This window comes from Hemiscyllium ocellatum, chromosome 2, assembly GCF_020745735.1.
Source record: "Hemiscyllium ocellatum isolate sHemOce1 chromosome 2, sHemOce1.pat.X.cur, whole genome shotgun sequence".
Taxonomy (NCBI): Eukaryota; Metazoa; Chordata; class Chondrichthyes; order Orectolobiformes; family Hemiscylliidae; genus Hemiscyllium; species Hemiscyllium ocellatum.
This window is the reverse complement of record NC_083402.1, coordinates 28,075,846-28,095,053: the sequence shown is the minus strand read 5'-3', so window position 1 is coordinate 28,095,053 and position 19,208 is coordinate 28,075,846. Positions and strand designations below refer to the sequence as shown.

The following is a 19,208-nucleotide window of genomic DNA, read 5'->3' as shown; positions in this document are numbered from 1 at the left end:
CATCACCACCACAAAGAAACCCAAACATATAAATAGAAAGCAGGGATTTTCAGCATTGCTTCGCCTGAGGTCCACTGAAGACGCTACCTAGCAAGGTAAAGAAATGTCTGGAAATGAGCCTTGCAGCTCAGCGAGCAAATCTACATCCAAAATAATTGCTAAGGTAATGGTCATCATTACTGAGACTAGCTTTGCATTTAGAATTCAAATTAAATTAATAAATCTATCTGCTACTTGTCAGCAGTCATCACAGCATTAGTCTTGGAATCTGACATAATAATCTAGCAAGATTCTCACAATGCCACCATCTTCCCCAAAAGCACGTAAAGCACCTACCTGATAATATATCCGACAAGATGATCAGTGTGTGGTAACACAAACAGCGACTTTCCTGACAAGTCACAAGCATTGCACAATGCTGCTGCTCTCTCTGAAGCAATCAAGTCCTCACCTAAAGTATTACATGACAGATATATTTAATTCCTAGATGGCGAAGTACGAACTTCTCATAAGAAAGTTGCAGAAGGACTGTGCAGCATTAAAAAGATCGTAAACAGTAACAAATACTTTAACTGAATTAAATTTTGGATTTTATTCTGGTAAGACTGTAAACCAGCAGGAAGTCCACTTTAACTTCATTATACTTGATTATTAGAAATAGTAGACTTCAAGAATGCCTCAATATGAATGTAATCATAAGCTCAGGATATCACAGGAGTTCCTAAGGGTAGGACATGTCCCATGTCCAACCATTTTCAGCTGCTTCAATTACCTTCCCTTCAACATGATATCAGAAGTGTGGATCATTGCTAATGATTTCTCAATGTTCAGCACTGCTCATAACTCATCAGATACTGAAGTAGTATTCGTCTAAATGCAGCAATACCCCCTCCAGTGGTCCCCAGCATTACAGATACCAATCTTTAGCCAATTCGATTCACTCCATGTGATATTACAAAACAGTTGAAAACAGTGGATACTGCAAAGGCAATGGGCCCTGATGACATCCTAGCCATAGTACTGAAGGATTGTGCTCCAAAACCTGTCACTCCCCTAGCCAAGCTATTCCAGTACTGGCAACACTGGCATCTATCCAAGTGTTAGGTCGGTGTGGACTTGTTGGGCCGAAGGGCCTGTTTCCACACTGTAAGTCTAGGTAAATGTGGAAAATTGGCATCTAGAGCGTGTTTCTGAAAAAACAGGTCGGGCAGCATCCGAGGTGCAGGAGAATTGACGTTTTGGTCATAAGACCTTCATCAGGAATGAGGCTTGTGGGTTGGGGGCTAAGAGGTACATGGGAGGGGGGGGGGGGGAGAAGGTAGCTGAAAAAGGTGATAGGTAGATAAAGGTGAGGGAGAAGGTGATAGGTCGGGGGGGGGGGGGGTGGAGTTGAGCAGATAGATGGGAAAGATGATGGGACAGGTCAGGAGGGCAGTGCCAAGTTGGAGGCTTGGGATTGAGATAATATGAGGGGAGGGGAAATAAGGAAACCGTTGAAATCCACAATTATCCCATGTGGTTGCAGGGTTCCAAGGCAGAATATGAGGCAGTCTTTCTCCAGTCGTCGGGTGGTAATGGTTTGGCAGTGGAGGCAATCCAGGACCTGCATATCCATGCTGCAGTAGGAAGGGGAGTTGAAGTGTTCAGCCACAGGACGGTGGGATTAATGGGTGAGGGTGTCCCAGAGATGCTCTCTGAAATGATCCGCAAGAAGGCGCCCTGTCTCCCCGATGTGGAGGAGACCACATCAGGTGCAATGGATACAGTCGATGACATTTGCAGAGGTACAGGTAGATTTCTGTCAGATGTGGACAAATCCTTTGGGGCCTTGGACAGAGGTGAGGGAAGTGGTGTGGGCACAGGTTTTGTACGTCCTGTGGTTGCAGGGAAAGATACCATGGGTGGGGTGTAGGCTGGTGGAGGGCGTGAACCCGATGAGGGAGTTGCAGAGGGAATAGTCTCTCCGAAATGCTGATTGGGGTGGCGAGGGAAATATTTCTCTGGTGGAGAGGTCCGTTTGGAGGTGGCAGAAGTTGATGCAATGTATGCAGAGGCTGGTGGGGTGGCAGGTGAGGACCGGGGGTTGGGGGGGGGGGGGGGGGGGGGGGGTTCTGTACTTGTTGCATTGGGAGTCTGGGGTTTAAGCACAGTGGTGCATGAAGTGGAGGATATGCGCTGGAGGGCATAGTCAACTACGTGGGAAGGTAAATTGCAATCTTGGAAGGAGGAGGACATCTAGGACTTTCCAAAGTGGAATGGAACATCCTGGGATCAGATGCAGCAGAGCCGGAAGAATTGGGAATAAGGGATGGCGTTTTTACAGGAGGTAGCGTGGGAGGAGGTGTAGTCTAAGTAGCTGTGGGAGTCAGTGCGCTTGTAGTAGATGTCTTTGGCTAGTCGGTCACTGGAGACTGTGATGGAGAGGTCTAGGAAGGGGAGGGAGGTGTCCGAAATAGTCCAGGTGAACGAGGTCAGGGTGAAAAGTGTTCGTAAAGTTGAGAAACAGTTCAACATCCTCGTTGGAGCACGAGATGACGCCGATACAGTCAGTCATTGATTTAGCGGAGGAAAAGGTGGAGGGTCGTGCTGGTATAACTGCGGAAGATGGACTGTTCCATGTACCCGACAAAGAGGCAGGCACAGATGGGTCCCATGCGGGTGCCCATGTTGACCCTTTTGGTTTGGAGGAAGTGGGAGGATTGGAAGGAGAAGTTGTTGAGGGTGACCACCCGTTCAACCAGGAGGATGAGGGTGTCAGTGGAAGGGTACTGGTTGGGACAGCGTGAAAGGAAGAAACTGAGGGCTTGGAGACCTTCATTGTGGTGGATCGACATATACAGGGACTGGATATCCATGGTGAATTGATGGAAGGGGTCATCAACAGTGCTATCAAGCAGCATCTGCTCAGCAATAACCTGCTCAGTGATGCCCTGTTTGGGTTCCACCAGGGCCACTCAGCTCCTGACCTCAGTTCAGCCTTGGTTCAAACATGAAAAAGGTGTACAATCCTTGACACCCAGGAGCCTTAGCAAAACTGGAATCATTGGATTCCAGGGGACTCTGCTGTTTCGAGTCATACCTGGCACATCAGATAATGGTTGCAGTTGTTGGAGGCCAGTCATCTTAGTTCCAGGAATTCCTCAGGTGGTGTCCGAGGCCCAACTACCTTCAGCTGCTTCATCAATGGCCTTGCCTCCATAAGGTCAGAACTACTCAGATATTGAAGCAATCCATGTTCAAATGCAACAAGATCTTGACAATATCCAGAGGTAAGTAACATTTATGTCATACAAATGCCAGGCTGTGACCATTACAAATAAGAGACAATCTAACCACCAGCCCTTGAAATTCAACGGTGTTATCATCACTGGATTCCCCCACTACCAACGTCCTGGGGGTTATCACTGACTAGACACTTAACTGGACTCACCACATAAACAAAGTGGCTACGAAACCATCTCAGAAGCTAGGAATACATCAGTGAGTCACACACCTCCTGACTTCCCAAAGCAAGTCCATCATCTACAAGACACAAATCAGGAGTGTGACAGAATACTCCCCATTTGCCTGGATGATTACAGCACCAACAACAATCAAAAAGCTTGACACCATCCAGGACAAAGTAGTCAATTTTATTGGCACTATATTGACAAGCATCCACTCCCTCCACCATTGACACTCAGTAGTAGTGTGCACTAACTACAAGATGCACTGCAGAAATTCACCAGAGATCCTCTGACAGCACCTTCCAAATACATGATCATTTCTATCTTGAAGGACAAGGGCAGCAGATACATGGGATCACCACCACCTGCAATTTCCCCTCCAAGCCACTTCCCATCCTAACTTGGAAATATATTGCTGTTCCTTCACAGTCACAAGATCAAAATCCTAGAATTCCCTCCCGAATGGCACTGTGGGTCAACCCACAGCTGGTGCACTGCAGAGGTTTAAGGCAGCAGCTCATCACCACCTTGTCAACGGCAACCAGAGATGGGCAATAAATGCTGGCCAGCCAGTCACATGCATTCACATAACTGAATAAATTCAAACAACTTGTACAATATACAGTTATCTGTGTCAGATAAAAACTATCTCCAAGTGAGATCTAACCATGATCGCCTGATGCTCAGTAGCATTCTCATTGGTAAATTCCCATTATCACATCATGAGGACTTCGTATTGATCAGAACTGATCAGTCATATAAATACAGTGGGTACAAGAGAAGCTAGAAATTGTGAACTCTGTTGTGAGGAACACCCTTCAAGTTAATGTTAAGTCCTGTGACTCTTCTTCGGAACCCTTTAGAAGAGAGTCATTGGATTCAAAGTTTTAGTTCTGTTTCTCTCACCACAGGTGCTAACAGACTTGCTAAGTTTCTGCAGCATTTCTCTTTTCAGTTCAGACCTCAGCTGAAAATGTGTTGCTGGAAAAGCGCAACAGGTCAGGCAGCATCCTAGGAGCAGAAGAATCGACGTTTCGGGCATGAGCCCTTCTTCAGGAATCAACAACAGCATTTTGGTTTAAATTAGTTTAATTGTCTAATGTTTGAAAAGCTGATTAAATGCAGCTATCAATTTTGTTCTGTGGTTTACAGTGATCTCAGGCACAGTAACAGAAAAATAGCAACCGAAGTCAAAGCAACATAACTAAAGAATGCAATTAAAACTTCTGCCTCAGAAAAACTACCCAGTAGCTCACACAAAAATCAATGCGCAAGGATATATCAGGTGACCTCTGCACTTGATCTGGTTGCAATGACAGTCATTATAGAATTATTCTATGATATTCAGTAACGTTCAGCAATTCTGTAATATTCAGTATTTAGAATACAGCAAGAGCTAATACTTTCAAAAACATAAAATTGTTTGAATGGATGACTTTGAAAGCAAAATCACAATACTGTGCACAGTAATCATGTTCCCCCAAATTCTTGAAATTAAAATTGGACACAGTTAAGTTTCAAAATCAAAGCTTTATGCCCTTGTCTTCTGAATGCATTACACCAACCCATTTGAATAGTTTGGGACTGGGGGTGAATGATTAGTATTTCTAATTCTAGTTAAAGTCAATTCAAGAAGCTAATAGTATAGATTAAAGTAGGTCATCTTACAATTTAAGATGGTCCAAAATGTGTGCTTCATTCACTAAACCAAATGCAATACTTCCATTAGGTGTAGACATAACAAAATAAAATTGCAAAGTTAAACATATTTCAAGGAAGTGCATTAACTTTAATGTAATGTAGCCATCAAAAGATCTTGCCAATTCTATTCCTTAGAAATAAAATTTAAATTTAAAAATTGAAATCATAGAATAAATCTAATAGCAAGAATCTAAGTCATGAATAGTAAATAATAAATAAGTTTGAGGAAGGGTCACTGGACCAGGAATGGTTTCAGAGTTCTCTTCAGAGATGTGGCCAGAACGGCTTTTCCAGCAATTTCTGTTTTGTTTGTTATTAATTTTCCAGTCCATTCAACAAATACTGACTATGTGTTGAGTGTCTGTAACAATTTCAGGTTTGTTTTTGATTTTTTGCAATATTTTCCCCTTTCATAAGATGTGTACTGAAAGTACCTGGTGGTAAGGGAGTTTTCTTCTGTATCAGAACAACAGCAACCTTTGTGTTTCTTCCATGTAAACTTTGCCTGGAAGCAAAAAACACAAAACACAACCTCACAAAAGGAATGAGAAGCAGAGCAAAGTCGGAATTAGATACTATATCCCAATAGAAAAATGATACTTTTTTTCCTCTATAGAACTTTTTTTTTGTTTTACATATTCGCTTTTGATTTTTCAGATTGTTTTTGACAAGTGCTGACTCGATAGGCCTAAAGGCCTTTATACTGCTGTAGGCCTCGCGAATTCTAAAGAATAATAATATTCAATTACAATTATTTTGGCATACCTGACAATTTCTACTCTGGTAGCACATTCAGATTGCTTCTCTTTCCACTGAGCGTCATCCCAGTCCAGTTCATAAAAGACCACCACCAGAGCAGGAACAAGGTTTAAATGTTTGTTCATCCAGCCAGTTTTAAGGATTCCTTTCGGAATATACCACTCATAAGAAGTCCTCTATGAAAAGGGAACAATTTCGTAATTAGCCTAAAAACTCTACAATGACAAAAGTGTTCCAAGTTTATTTTCATGGTGTCTGTAGATATCTAACATGCAGACTCAGAAATTACTGTACATAAAATTTAGATCATATAGATTTTTATACAATTGAACAACCAATTTTAGAGGTATGATTTAGGAAGCAAAGTATACTATTTTTATACAGAAAGTATATAAAGCACATTGTCAGAATGCTGTGTCCAACACAACCTTGTCACCATATTAACCTTGTGACAAAATTCATCACAATGCCTTCACTGAGCCATTGTCATCCAGCTGGTCAGGACAGCTTTCAAACAGTCCTGTTCTTAACTAATCAGAGCTCAAAACAGTGGACATTGTGATGGCTCCTTGAACTTTACCTTGGGTGCTCCTCAAAAGTTACCTCTTTGTCCATTGTCAGATTATTTAGAACTACAGACTATACTTTCATAATAAGATGGAGATAAGGAGCAATTTTTTCTGAGGAACATTAATCCTTGAAGTTCTGTACTCCAATCAGCAGTGGAGCCTGAGTCATTGACAGAGAAATTTTTGACAAACAAAACAAACCATGGGTTATGGGGAAGCAAACGAGTTGGGCCAAGGGTTCTGTCCTGTATGACTCTATGGCACTATGAAAGGAAAGTGGAACAATGACCACAATTATATCAGCTATGATCGTGCCAAAATGCATGGCAGACTTGACTGACCAAATAAGCCTACCCATGCTCCTATTTCTAATGCTCTTAATCCATGCCAATAATTATCCCAAGTCTCGAGAGTCCCAATTCTATTATAAATGTTTTGGGGAGGTAATGCCATAGCAGTATGAACGTGATGCCACAGATGCACAGAAAAAGTATGCCGTGGTGCTGTAAGGTATAAAAGGCTAAAGGGAGTTGCAGAAACAGGAAGTGACAAGTGATACCAAAGGAATTTCAAAACAGAAACGGGTAGGAATTTGTGCAGGATAAAATCGAGATCTTAAAAATTCTAGGCAAAGAATATGAAAAATACAAGCTTGGATATTAACAAAGGCACTGGGAAGATATGTCCCAAAGTAAATTCATGGATGAGAATTTAAACAGAAGATGAGTGCCACAGTGGTGGACACAGGGAATACTTCAGTGACAAAACCAGATAATGGACAACATTGAAGCTCAGTTCCGAATCAACGAAACGGTATGATTCTGCAATCGACATTCAACAAGGGCAACAACATCAGGATCCAAGAAGAGGAATTTACAATGGGGTAATCAGCAGGTTATGCTTCTTCTGCAAGAAATGTGGCCCATTGTAAATCTGTGGTCAAACAGGCAGTCTGATAAACATCTATCCATCTCAGATTCAAAGTTCCGGTTGACTCATGGACTGCTCAAACTACTGTGTTCTCAGCAGGGTAATAAAGACAAAAAAGTTATCAAAGCTTTTCATCTCTATACAACAATTCATGACAATGCAGTCAATAGTCGTATATGTAGCACAAGGACATTGTAAATTGGCCTGTTTTCTCAAACATTCGAATTCTTTCTCATGGCTACTTCAAGCATAGAGTGTAATTGGGACACTTTCCTAGAGCAATCAGTTGTGGGTCCAACCTAGGATCAGGAAGTATGCGATGAGGCAGATTTAATAAACGATCTCAGAGTAAAAGTTGAACTAGCGAACACTGACCAAAACAATGAAGAATCAGTTTGCGAGAATGAGAAACTTGGGTTGAAAACAACTGTGAAGTTAAATAAGCGTAAAGGAAAGAAACAAGGGGAGAGCTGGCTGAAGTGGACTGGGAAAGGAGATTAGTAGAAAAAAAACAGTTGACAAAATGGCAAACAATTAAAAACATAGTGCATGATTTGCAGCAAAGATATTATAGTGAGAAAGAAGGACTCCAGAAAAAAAAAAGATCAACGAAACATGGCTAACCTAGCAAGAAAAGGTTAGTATCATTCAAAAAAATTCAATCCAGCAAAGATTAATGGTCAGCCAGAGGATTTGGGAAATATTAGAAACCAACAAAAGAAGACAAGGAAAGGGTGGAAATTAACAGAGTAAATTACCAAATTACACGCAAACTTAAGAACTTCTTTAAATATATAAAAAGGAAGAGAGGAACCAAAATGAATACAGGTCTCAGAGAACAAGACTGAGGGAATAATAATGAGAATCAGGAAATGGCAGAAGAATTCAATAACACTTGGTGCCTTCTACCATGAATTCCAAGAATACTGAATTATCAGGGAAGGTGGGTGAGAGAGACAGGAAATGAAAACAACTATTACCAGAGAGAAAGTAATCAGGAAACTAATGGGACTAAAAGCCCATGAGTCCCCTGGACTGGAGTTTTAGTTTTAATTCATTCACACAACATGGACTTCACTAGCTGGCCAGCATTGATCATCCATCCCCAACAAGGTAGCGGCAAACTGTTTACTTACACTCTCAAATTTGGAAGGCATGATTTCCACATCATGAAACCATGCCCACTCTGTTTGGTTATATTAGGTATTTCTAAATGCTCTGTTACTACATTCTTTGCAATTGACTCTAACATTTCCTCAGTGCTTGTAGTTTCCTGCTTTCTGACTCCTTCCTTTTGAAAATAATTTATCTTCCAAGCAAATGGACAGTCCCAAATCAAAGGAGCTATGGAAATTAAAAACTAAAACCCAACTATTTCACTATCCAGATCTCTTAAGCTCCTAGTACAGAGTCCATTAGAACCTGGGCACTTGAAGCCTGCATGCTCCAACAACTCACTTAAAGATCAGAGCATGAGGAAATGATGCTATCTGCTTCTGGGATGTTATCTATATCTATTGTAACGAATACCGATGCAAAGTGCATCTTCAGGCAGCATCCAAGGAGCAGAATAATCGATGTTTCAGGCATAAGCTCTCCATCGGGAATTTCTCCTGTAGCCTGTGTGCTAGAACTATGTTTCTACGGTATTACTACTGCAGCAGACAAAGTTTTTTTTAGTCTGAGCAAAAGTTGTTGATTGTCAAAAATTATCCAACCACATAGAGCCAACATAACCAAGTAGCATTTTATACCAGCCCACTTTGAGCAAGGACACTAAATAAACATCAACAAACCATTACAATGGAGTTTTAACTTGGACTTCGTCCACCCAAATTTGGAAGTGGAGAATTCTCCACTGCCAAATTTGGGTTTACAAAGTTCACGTTAAAATTCCATTGTAATGGTTTGTTGATGTTGATTAAACTGTGGTTCTGTGCAGTAGATAAACCAAATGAACTATCAAGGAGTTCAAAAATCTTAATGTGTTTTATTTTATACCAAACATATAAACTTGAATATATTTTTGCTTACTTCAAAAACATCTGATGAAAAGCTTATTTGCACTGCTGTAGTTTTTAAAAGTGCATGTTTTCATCTATACGATGATATTAACTGCATATATATTTAGCCTCATGCCATAATGCTCAATTTCATTAATCAAGCCAAACTAACCACCCTACATTGTACAAATTGAGGATAAGACCATGACCAAAGTTGCTTACCTTCTGTCTGCATTTTGGGTATTCATGATCTCCAGGAAGTACTTTAAATGATATGGGGACTCTGTCAGCCCGTCTGTTGGCACAAAAAGCATCCCAAATAGCTCGATGTACGGCATTATAAGTCACATCCAGGCCCGTGAGAGCTACAAAGGCCATTGGCCGGCAACAAAGCTCCAAAGGAAAATCCCATTGCACTGAACTCATCTTGCAGATTAATGATAACTCAAGCTGAAATAAAAGACAAAGTGACACTATTAATAACTAAGTGAAGGCTAAGCAAGACCATTGATCAATGTTCTTTGCTGCATTGCAACAATCAAAGTATATTTCAGATTAGGTCATTTCTAGATTAGGATAAATTAGGCAGTTAATGCATTTACGTTCAGTGAAATATAAATAAGCAATATTCGGGCCCATGATTCAGGTGGTAAAGAAAGTATGCAAATGAGCCATACACAAAGGGGTCTCATGCTATTCAGAGTCAGTACTGAATTAGCAGCTGTAGTGGTCAAAAGACTAAGACGTTTTTCTCACAATCTTACCAAGCTGTGACAAGCCACAGTGCTTCAGTTCAATGCTCAAATGGTTAACCTGTCAACACTTAACAGAGTCAAACTTTGTTTAACATATTAGTGAAGAGGCATCTTTAGCTAGAATTCCAAAGTTTACCTGCAAGATTTCAGGAATAAGAAGGAAGCTCCTTCTACCTACACCTTAAAGGTGAGAAATGTGTACACTGCTAAATCATTGAAACACAGGAGATAGTAGCAGGAGTTGGCCATTCAATCCCTCTTGAATGCTGTGCCATTCATTACAATCATGATTTCTCATCGAACACAATATTCTAATCCTACCATCCCCCACTTCCCTCAATCCCCTTAGTGTAAGAGTTACATCTACCTCATCCATGTAAGCACAAATATTTTGGCCTCAACCACTTTCTATAGTGGTGGATTCCACAGGCACTCCACCCTCTGGGTGAAGACATTTCTCCTCATCTAAAATGTTTACACCTTATCCTTAAGCTATGATCCCCAGCTCTGAACTCCCCACTCCCCCTTCATACAGGCCTAATCAACTTATTTTCTCCTCATACATCAGTACTGCCTTCCAGGATCAATCTGGAAGTACAAGCTTTCGGCACACTGCTCCTTCATCAGGTAGCTGGTGGGGCAGGATCATGGGACACAATTTATAGAAGATGATCAAAGTCTCATACAACTGATGTGAAGTATTGAACAAACCTAGATTACTGTCAAATCTTTAATACTTAGAATGGGGATGCAGGTTTTGACTGATCAATACTTAAATCCCAGAACTTCTTTCACGTCACAGTCCCGAGATAACTTAAGGTTTTATTTTTTTAAAAAGTGACATCTCAGCTCAGACAATGCATTAAAAGGTGTGAAGTTAGAGTCTGTCTGTATTCCAGTCTTGAGTCAGACAGTTCTATTGCCAAAGAAGGAATTTATAAAATGTCACATGGACTGACTGCCTATAGATTGTGTGCTTTTTGAACAAAATAGAATGCAACATACAAATCTGCAAGTGCAAATTCACCCTATGAACTTGTGTGTGCACCCACGTGAGGGGGAGGGAACATATACGTACGAGTGTGACTTACTATATGCCTGTGACAGAGAGAGCATGTGTATGAGAGAGGATCTGTGCGAGTGTGATTGTGTGTAGGTATTTGTGCTTGTGTGTAAGTGTTAGAGTGTATAGTATCGTGGGGTCACCTGTAGTGTGACATAATCCCAGTTGAGGCCATCCTAGTGGGTACCAAACTTGGCTATCAGCCTCTGGTTAGTGACTCCACATTAATGCATATCCCGAATCCGCCTTGGAGGACAGTCACCCAAATATCAGAAGCCAAATATCCTTGACTGCTGAAGGGTTCCCTAACTGGTGATTGCTGCGCACAGCCCATTTGTTGTCATAGCATTTGTTTGATCTTGTCAATACACTTGGAGCATTCTTGCCTGCGGCATGAGATGGACACCATTGACTGAGTCACATGAGAACCTGATGCGCATGTGGTGGATGGTGTCCCCATGTGAGATGGCAGTACATCATAATGACGGATTAGTCTAAACTATGTGGAAAAGTCATGAGGTAACTTTGCTCAGCTAATATGTCCAGCATTATTGGCCTACCAAATGGCTTTTTCTTTTAAATTCATCTTAGATTCCCAGAATGCAAGTTAGGTTCATAACCTTCCCAGATCTTAAGCTCCAGGGAACAACATACAAATATCCAATCCATGACAAGCCAGTGATCACTCGAATCAGACCACAAAGAGTTCACCTTTCCAGCGTCTGTCTCTGTCTCTGTCCCTTGAACCCTTCAGCCTGTGAATGTAATTTACAGAAGAATGTTTTCTCTCTCTCTCACTCACACATGAACATCTTCCAACTTTCTTACTATGTCACTTTTCACCTTCGTGTTTCCCTCACCTGTAAGGGAAATGAGACATTCACATTCCAGAATAGTCAAGATGAGGGAGATCATCCTCAAATTCAAATCTGCTCAGTGTGGTATATATGAAAATATATCAGGTTTGTTCTAATACATGCATATTCCATTCAGCTTATTAAATTACAAGCTATTTTCCCATTGAGTGAGTTTTGTTAAGATCTTTGATATAACCAGAATTTTTAAGTTATCCGACATTCCACTGTGCAATATGTGCAATCTTCCAGTCCCCGGCATGAGACTGGCCACACATTCCACAAGTGAACAAATGCTATCACCTTATTTATATCGATCCATTGACACTAAGAACAGATGCCCCCAATTCTTTTGAACAAATGGGCTCTGCCCCCCCACCCGCTGTGATCAAGCGCTTTCCTGCATTTCTTTAGCAGATGTGTAACATGTATGGCGACAAGTTTTCTCACTCTTACACCCAACTTTGTGTCATCTACAACTTTTGCAGTGTTCCATTTAGTTCCCTCCTCTAAATCATTAACATATTTTGTGAATAGCTGGGGTCCAGTACGGATTTCTGCAATACCCCAATAGTCGTTGTCTGTCATTCCGACTGTTTCTTTCCTGTCTGCTGACCAATTTTCTATGTAAGACTTTGTCAAAAGTCCTCAAAGAATTCCAATAGATTTGTCAAGCACAACTCTCTTTTTGTAAATCCATGCTGTGTCTCATTTTTTTCTAAAGGTCTCAGATTTGAATTCCTTCATAATGAACTCTAACATCTTCCCCATTACTGATACCAGACTCACTGGGCTATAATTCTATTTTCTCTCGACATCACTTTTTAAATGGGGTGGGTTTACATTAGCAACCCTCCAATCTATCGGAACTGTTCCAATGTGTAAATAATCCTGGATCATGGCCACCAACGCATCCACTACCTCTGCAATCACTCTAAATTAGTTGAAAGAATGAATTCCAAGGCACAGAACATATCTACACTGGGACAGACACTAATTAGTCAGCAATGGTCAGCCTGATTGCCAAAAGAACATTTAGCACAGCTAATTTCAGCTCCTCAAACAAGGGAACAAAAGAGTCAAGGTAAACAATTCTACTGCTATCTAATGATGCATTTTCCAAAGATCACCTTTTCAAATACCAAGAGAAAATGCAGCATTGTTCAACTGTGTCACGTGGGCAAACAGCATGCCAGAATACATTCTGAAGGAGGGTCACTGGACCAGAAGCATTAATTCTGCAATCTCTCCACAGATGCTCTTAACTCACTGAGTTTCTCCAGCAAGTTGTTCTTGTGCCAAAAACCAGGCTTGACACTGCCTATTTTTATAGATGAATTTCCTGTGACATTGCTAATGAATAAAAATGCATTCTCCCTTTCTGTAAACCTGACATTTGTGCACTTCTGATGGGCCTCTCTACCTTTGTGTAATTTTTCTCTTTCATTTATATTTCTCTATTTCTCTGCCTCTTACTGCTTCACTCCTACTCTGTCTTCTTTGCAGGACTCCTACATCCATTAGTTGGCTGAGAACTGGAGGCAGAGTTAAGGCTCCAAATACCCCAAGTTAGTGTTCCATCCTTCAGAAGAACTAACCACCATATAAACATCAAGTTATTGGCTAGGTATAGTCATCATCCTGGATGGTATCTCTCAAGTCTGAATCAAACACTATGAAGTGGTTAGATTTTTTTTTAAAAAACATAAGAATTGAATTTGTGGGAGACTGAAAATGACCACAATTCAAACTATTGTCAATCTCAATCTTTTCTTTCAGTGGAGGATGGAACAAGAGAAGTCATATTCATTCACTCCCTGCAGCACCACAGGCAACCAAAAATGTAGGCCACAGACTGAGAAGGAAGCTGCAAGCTTCATTTGAATATATGACTGAGCTTAAGGAATAAGGTCATATATTCTGTAGAATGTTAAAGTGCACAGGTGGCCTCGTGGGGAACACAGTATATAGATGCAGGAGTAGGCCATTTACCTCTGTGAACCTGCCCCATAATTCAACATGACCATGGCTGATCACCCGGTTCCCACATTTCCCCCTCATCTTTTGGTCATTTAGCCTTGAAAACTATCAATATTTTGGCCTCAACTGGTTTCTGTGACAGAGAATTCCAGTGTGACCACTCTCTGAAAGAACATGATGTGGAGGCTCTGGTGTTGGACTGGACAAAGTTAAAAATCACAACACCAGGTTATAGTCCTGTTGGACTATACCGTAGTGTTGTGATTTTCAATCTCTGGATGAAGACAATTCTCCTCATCTCAGTCCTAAAATATCTACTCAGTATCCTTAAACTGGGACACTTGGTTCTGGACTCATTCTTCCTGCATATCTTCCTGTTATTACAATCACAGAGACTTGGTTGAAGGGAGGGCATGACTGGCAACTAAATGTTCCAGGATATAGACGCTTCAGACGACAGGACAGGGAGGGAAGTAAAGGGGGGGGGGGGGTGTGGGGGTTGGAGTTGCACTACTGGTCAGGGATGATATCACGATGTCCAAAAGGAGCACACTACGGAGGTCTTGGGTAGTGAGGCATTATGGGTGGAGCTGAGAAATAAGAAGGGTACAGTTACATTGTTGGGGCTGTATTACAGGCCTCCCAACAGTGAGCGTGAGGTAGAAGAACAAACAGGTAATCAGATTATGGAAAGATGTAGAAGCAATAGAATAGTGGTGATGGAAGACTTTAATTTTCCCAACATTGAGGTCTGAATGGGGTAGAACTTGTAAGAAGCGTCCAGGAGAGTTTTCTAGAGCAGATGGTCAATAGTCCGACGGGGAAAGGGGCCATATTGGGCCTGGTATTGGGGTATGAGCCAGGACAGGTGGTAGAAGTTGTGGTGGGGGATCTCCTTGGGAACAGTGACCACTATTCTGTAAGTTTTAGAATACTCGCAGACAAAGGTGAGAGTGGTCCTAAGGGAAGAGTACTAAACTGGGCCAAGGCCAATTATATCAAAATTAGGCAGGAGCTGGGAAATGTTGATTGGACACAGCTATTTGAAGGGAAGTCCACATTTGATATGTGGGAGGCAGTGCAGGATAGGCTAAAGACGACAGTGCAGGATAGGCTAAAGATGACAGTGCAGGATAGGCATGTCCCGTTGAAGGCAAAGGATAGGAAAGGCAAGATTTGTGAACCGTGGATGACAGGAGAAATTGTACGACTACCCAAAAGGAAAAGGGATGCCAAGGGGGAAAAAGGAAAAGACATAAAGGTTTAGACAGCTAAGAACAGAACTGGCCCTGGAGGAATATTGGAAGTGTTTACTAAGGAGAGGAACATGATGAATCTTGAGATTAGAGATAGAAGTTTGATTAGTCTGGATCATGTTGACATATGTAGGGAAGATGTGTTGGGTAGGCTAGAGGTTATTAAGGTGGACAAATCCCCAGGACCAGATGGGATCAATCCAGGTTGCTGAGGGAGGCGAGAGGGGAAATAGCTGGGGCCCTGACAGATACCTTTATGGCATCCTTAAGAACAAGTGAGGTGCCGGAGGACTGCAAGGTTGCTCATGTTGTCCTCCTGTACAAGAAGGGTAGTAGGGATATTCTGGGTAACTACAGACCAGTGAGTCTGACGTCAATGGTGGTAAAGTTGCGAGGAAAGGTACTGAGGGATAGGATCTATTTATATTTAGAAAAGAATGGGTTCATCAGTGTTAGGCAACATGGTTTTATGCAGGGGAGATTGTGCCTTACCAAGTTCATAGAGTTCTTTGAGGAAGTGACCACGTTGATAGATGAAGGAGGGGCTGTTGATGTCATATACATGGACTTTAGTAAGGCGTTTAATAATGTTCCCGATGGTAAACTAATAGAGAAAATGAAGTCACAGTGTGCAGGGTGTTCTAGCTAGGTGATAAAGAATTGGTTGAGCAACAGGAGACAGCAGTAGTTGAAGGGAGTTTTTCGAAATGGAGAAAGGTGACCAATGGTGTTCCGCAGGGGTCAGTGTTGGGGCCACTGTTGCTTGTAATTTCCATAAATGATTTGGAAGAGGGCACTGTTCGTATGATCAGCAAGTTTGCATATGACACAAAGATTGGTGGAGGAGCAGCAAGCATAAGGGACTGTCAAAGAATACAGGAGAATATAGATAGACTGGAGAGTTGGACGGAAATGTGGCAGATGGATTTCAATCCAGACAAATATGAGGTGACGCATTTAGGCAAGACTAATTTTAGAGTGAATTATACAATGAACAGAGAAGACTTGTGAAAAGTCGACTGGCAGAGAGATCTGGGAGTGCAAGTCCATTGTACCCTGAAGGTTACAGCAGAGGTGGATAGAGTGGTCAAGAAGACATATAGTATGCTTGCCTTCATTGGACAGGGTATTGAGTATAAGAACTGGCAAGTTACGTTAAAATTGTACAAGACATTGGTTAGGCCGCATTTAGAACAATGTGTACAGTTCTGGTCGCCACATTACCAAAAGGATGTGGACACTTTGGAGAGGATGCAGAGTAGGTTTACAAGGATATTGCCTGGTATAGAGGGTGCTAGCTATGAAGGGAGGTTTGTTTTCATTTGAAAAAAGGAGATTGGCGGGGGCGGGGGGAACGTGATTGAGGTTTACAAAATCATGAAGGGTATAGACAGGTTGGATACAGACAAGCTTTTTCCTAGGGTGAAGGATTCAATAACGAGAGGTCACGCTTTCAAGGTGAGAGGTGAAAAGTTTTAGAGGGAAACATGCAACAAGTACTTCACACTGAGGGCGGTGGGCGTCAGGAACACATTGCCAGCAGATGTGGTAGGGGCAGGCACGGTAGATTCATTTAAGATGCTTCTGGACACATGCATAAGTAGGTGGGGAGCAAAGGGATACACATGCTTAGGAACTGGATGACAGTAGATTTGGATCAGCTCAGGCTTGGGAGGCCTGTTCCTAGGCTGTAAACTTTCTTTGTTCTTTGTTCATTTACCCTTCCTAGGCCTGTTAGAAACCTTTAAAATTTTAATGAGATACTCTCTCATTCTTTCTAAACTTCAATTCTAACCAATTCAGTTTCTCTCTGTGAAAGAGCTGCCATAGCAGGAATGAGTTTGGTCAACCTTCCTTGTACTCCCTCTGTAACCAGAATATCCTTCCTCAGGTTAGGAGACCAAAACTGCACACAACACTCCAGACAGTCTCAACAAGGTCTTGCATAATTGCAGCAAGACATTCTTGTTCATGCACACAAATTCTCCCAGTACAAAGACTAAGATACAGTTTACCTTCTTCACCTGCATGCTTACTTTCAGATCTCATTGGACTTTCTCCTCTTTCCCAATCTATTACCATTCAGGTAATCTGCCCTCTTGTTTTAGCTAAGAACTAGCCTAGTAACCCAGACGTGATGTGGCACCAGAAGAGATTGTTAACTCACTTTCACAGCCTGGCCATGTTTGGGTCAAATCAACAAATGCAGCCATTGAAGTATTCAGCACATAAGACAGTGACAAAGACCACATTACGAGATATGAACAGGAAATTTTGATGACAAGGAGGAAGCATTAAATATGATACAGGAAACAGAAGCTGAAGTAGACGACCAGGTATGATCATATAGCATTGCAGAATTGCTTCAAAGAGCCAAATAGCTTATTCTTGCATCTATACATAATATTATGACACTAGATTTGGAAGCAATCTGGTTCAGGAGTATGATTTTAAGGAGTGACAAGAAACAGGAATAACGATTTTTGTAATATCTGGCTAGAGAAAAAACATACCAATGCCCAATCAAAGAAAAATGCAACAAGTCAAGCCAAGACAGTAGAGAATGGGTAGAAAGTTGGGTGTCACCCACATTCCTGTAGAATGTAAAATGTTTTTGAACATTGTCTCCAGTAGGCAGCAAGTTGATAAGAACTAAGCAGGGGATAAACATGTGAAAGGTGATGGGGGGGAAAAGGGAGCGAGGTTGTGGGGAAGCTGGAGGTGGAGGGTAAAGAGAGGGGAGTTTTGAGGGAGAAGGAGAGAGAGGTTGGTTTGGGGGGGGAGGTTTGAGTAGGAGGAGGATGGGGTGGGGAAAGAAGGTTAGAGGGAGGAAGAGAGTGAGGGAGGGGAAAGAGGAGTTGGGAAGGAGGAGGGTGGGGAAAGCAGGAGGTTTGAGGGGGAGAAGGATAGAGAGAGGGTAGGGTGGGGGAGAGAGGGGGAAGAGGGTTGAGGGAGGGAGGGGAAATGGGGGGGGTGTAGTCTGAGAGAAATCTGGTCAAGTACATAAACAAGTTGTCACTCTCTCCACTTGACAGCTGCCTTCCTGTGACCTAGCCTGACGGTGGTGACACGAAGCTGCAGCCAAACTGCCCCCACCAACTAACCGGAGGCCTGTTCTCATCCCCACCATAACCCGGATACTTTACCCGGACGGACCAGTACACAGCCGCCGCCTTTCACTTCCCCCGCGACTGGTACCACCGAGGTCCTGACAACACTGCGTCATGACGCACCACGCACGCAGTAAACCCCACTTCCCGCTTCGATTGGCAGCGACACTGACCAATCGGTATCCCCATCTCCCAGATCCGCCTTCGGACTATTGAACCAATCGACAATCAGCCGGAATGCGGACTTCTGCGGGGGCTCCGATGAAGACCCTGAACTGTCGCCATCTGCTGGTGGGAAGCCGCTTGTGCTGCCCTGACACGTAAGGCAAAGCAGCTGATGCAGCAAGCTTGTGCCTGGGTTGAAGAATAGAATGCATCAGGATAATGGCATATCATGTCTTTTCTCTGGGGAGGGGGTGTCCAGAACTAGAGGACATAGTTTTAAGGTGGGAGGTGGAAGATTTAAAAGGAACATAAGGGGCAACTTTTTCATGCAGAGGGTGGTGAATGTGTGGAATGATCTGCTAGAGAAGCGGTGGAGGCTGGAATAGTTACAATATTTAAATGGCATCTGGATGGGTATATGAATAGGAAGTGTTCAGTGGGAGGTGGGCCAAGCACTGGCAGATGGGACTACACTGATTTGGGATATTTGGTCATCATGGACAAGTTGGACCAAAGGGTCTATTTTAATACTGTACATCTCTATGACTCTAAGTCAAGCATCCAAATTTGCTGACGACACAAAATTGGGCAGCATTTTAGACACTGCTGGTGCCAGT

General features: G+C 42.3%; 1 protein-coding gene across 4 annotated transcripts in view; it reads right to left on the bottom strand.

Moving 5' to 3' along the window:
- Positions 1–18,559, bottom strand: part of trappc11 (trafficking protein particle complex subunit 11) — a 69,422-nt gene extending 50,863 nt beyond the window's left edge. For 2 of the 4 annotated variants that reach the window (XM_060843272.1, XM_060843245.1), the window contains exons 1-5: positions 18,463–18,559; positions 9,631–9,858; positions 5,913–6,082; positions 5,582–5,652; positions 337–451 (exon numbers count right to left, since the gene is read on the bottom strand). In XM_060843272.1, the coding sequence (XP_060699255.1) occupies positions 337–451; positions 5,582–5,652; positions 5,913–6,082; positions 9,631–9,834 (560 nt within the window). In that variant the 5' untranslated portion in view covers positions 9,835–9,858; positions 18,463–18,559. Of the gene's footprint in view, positions 1–336; positions 452–5,581; positions 5,653–5,912; positions 6,083–9,630; positions 9,859–11,937; positions 12,076–18,462 lie in introns of those variants that run through there. The other 2 variants (XM_060843254.1, XM_060843262.1) reach the window with 2 other exon arrangements.
- Positions 18,560–19,208: the final 649 nt, after the last annotated feature.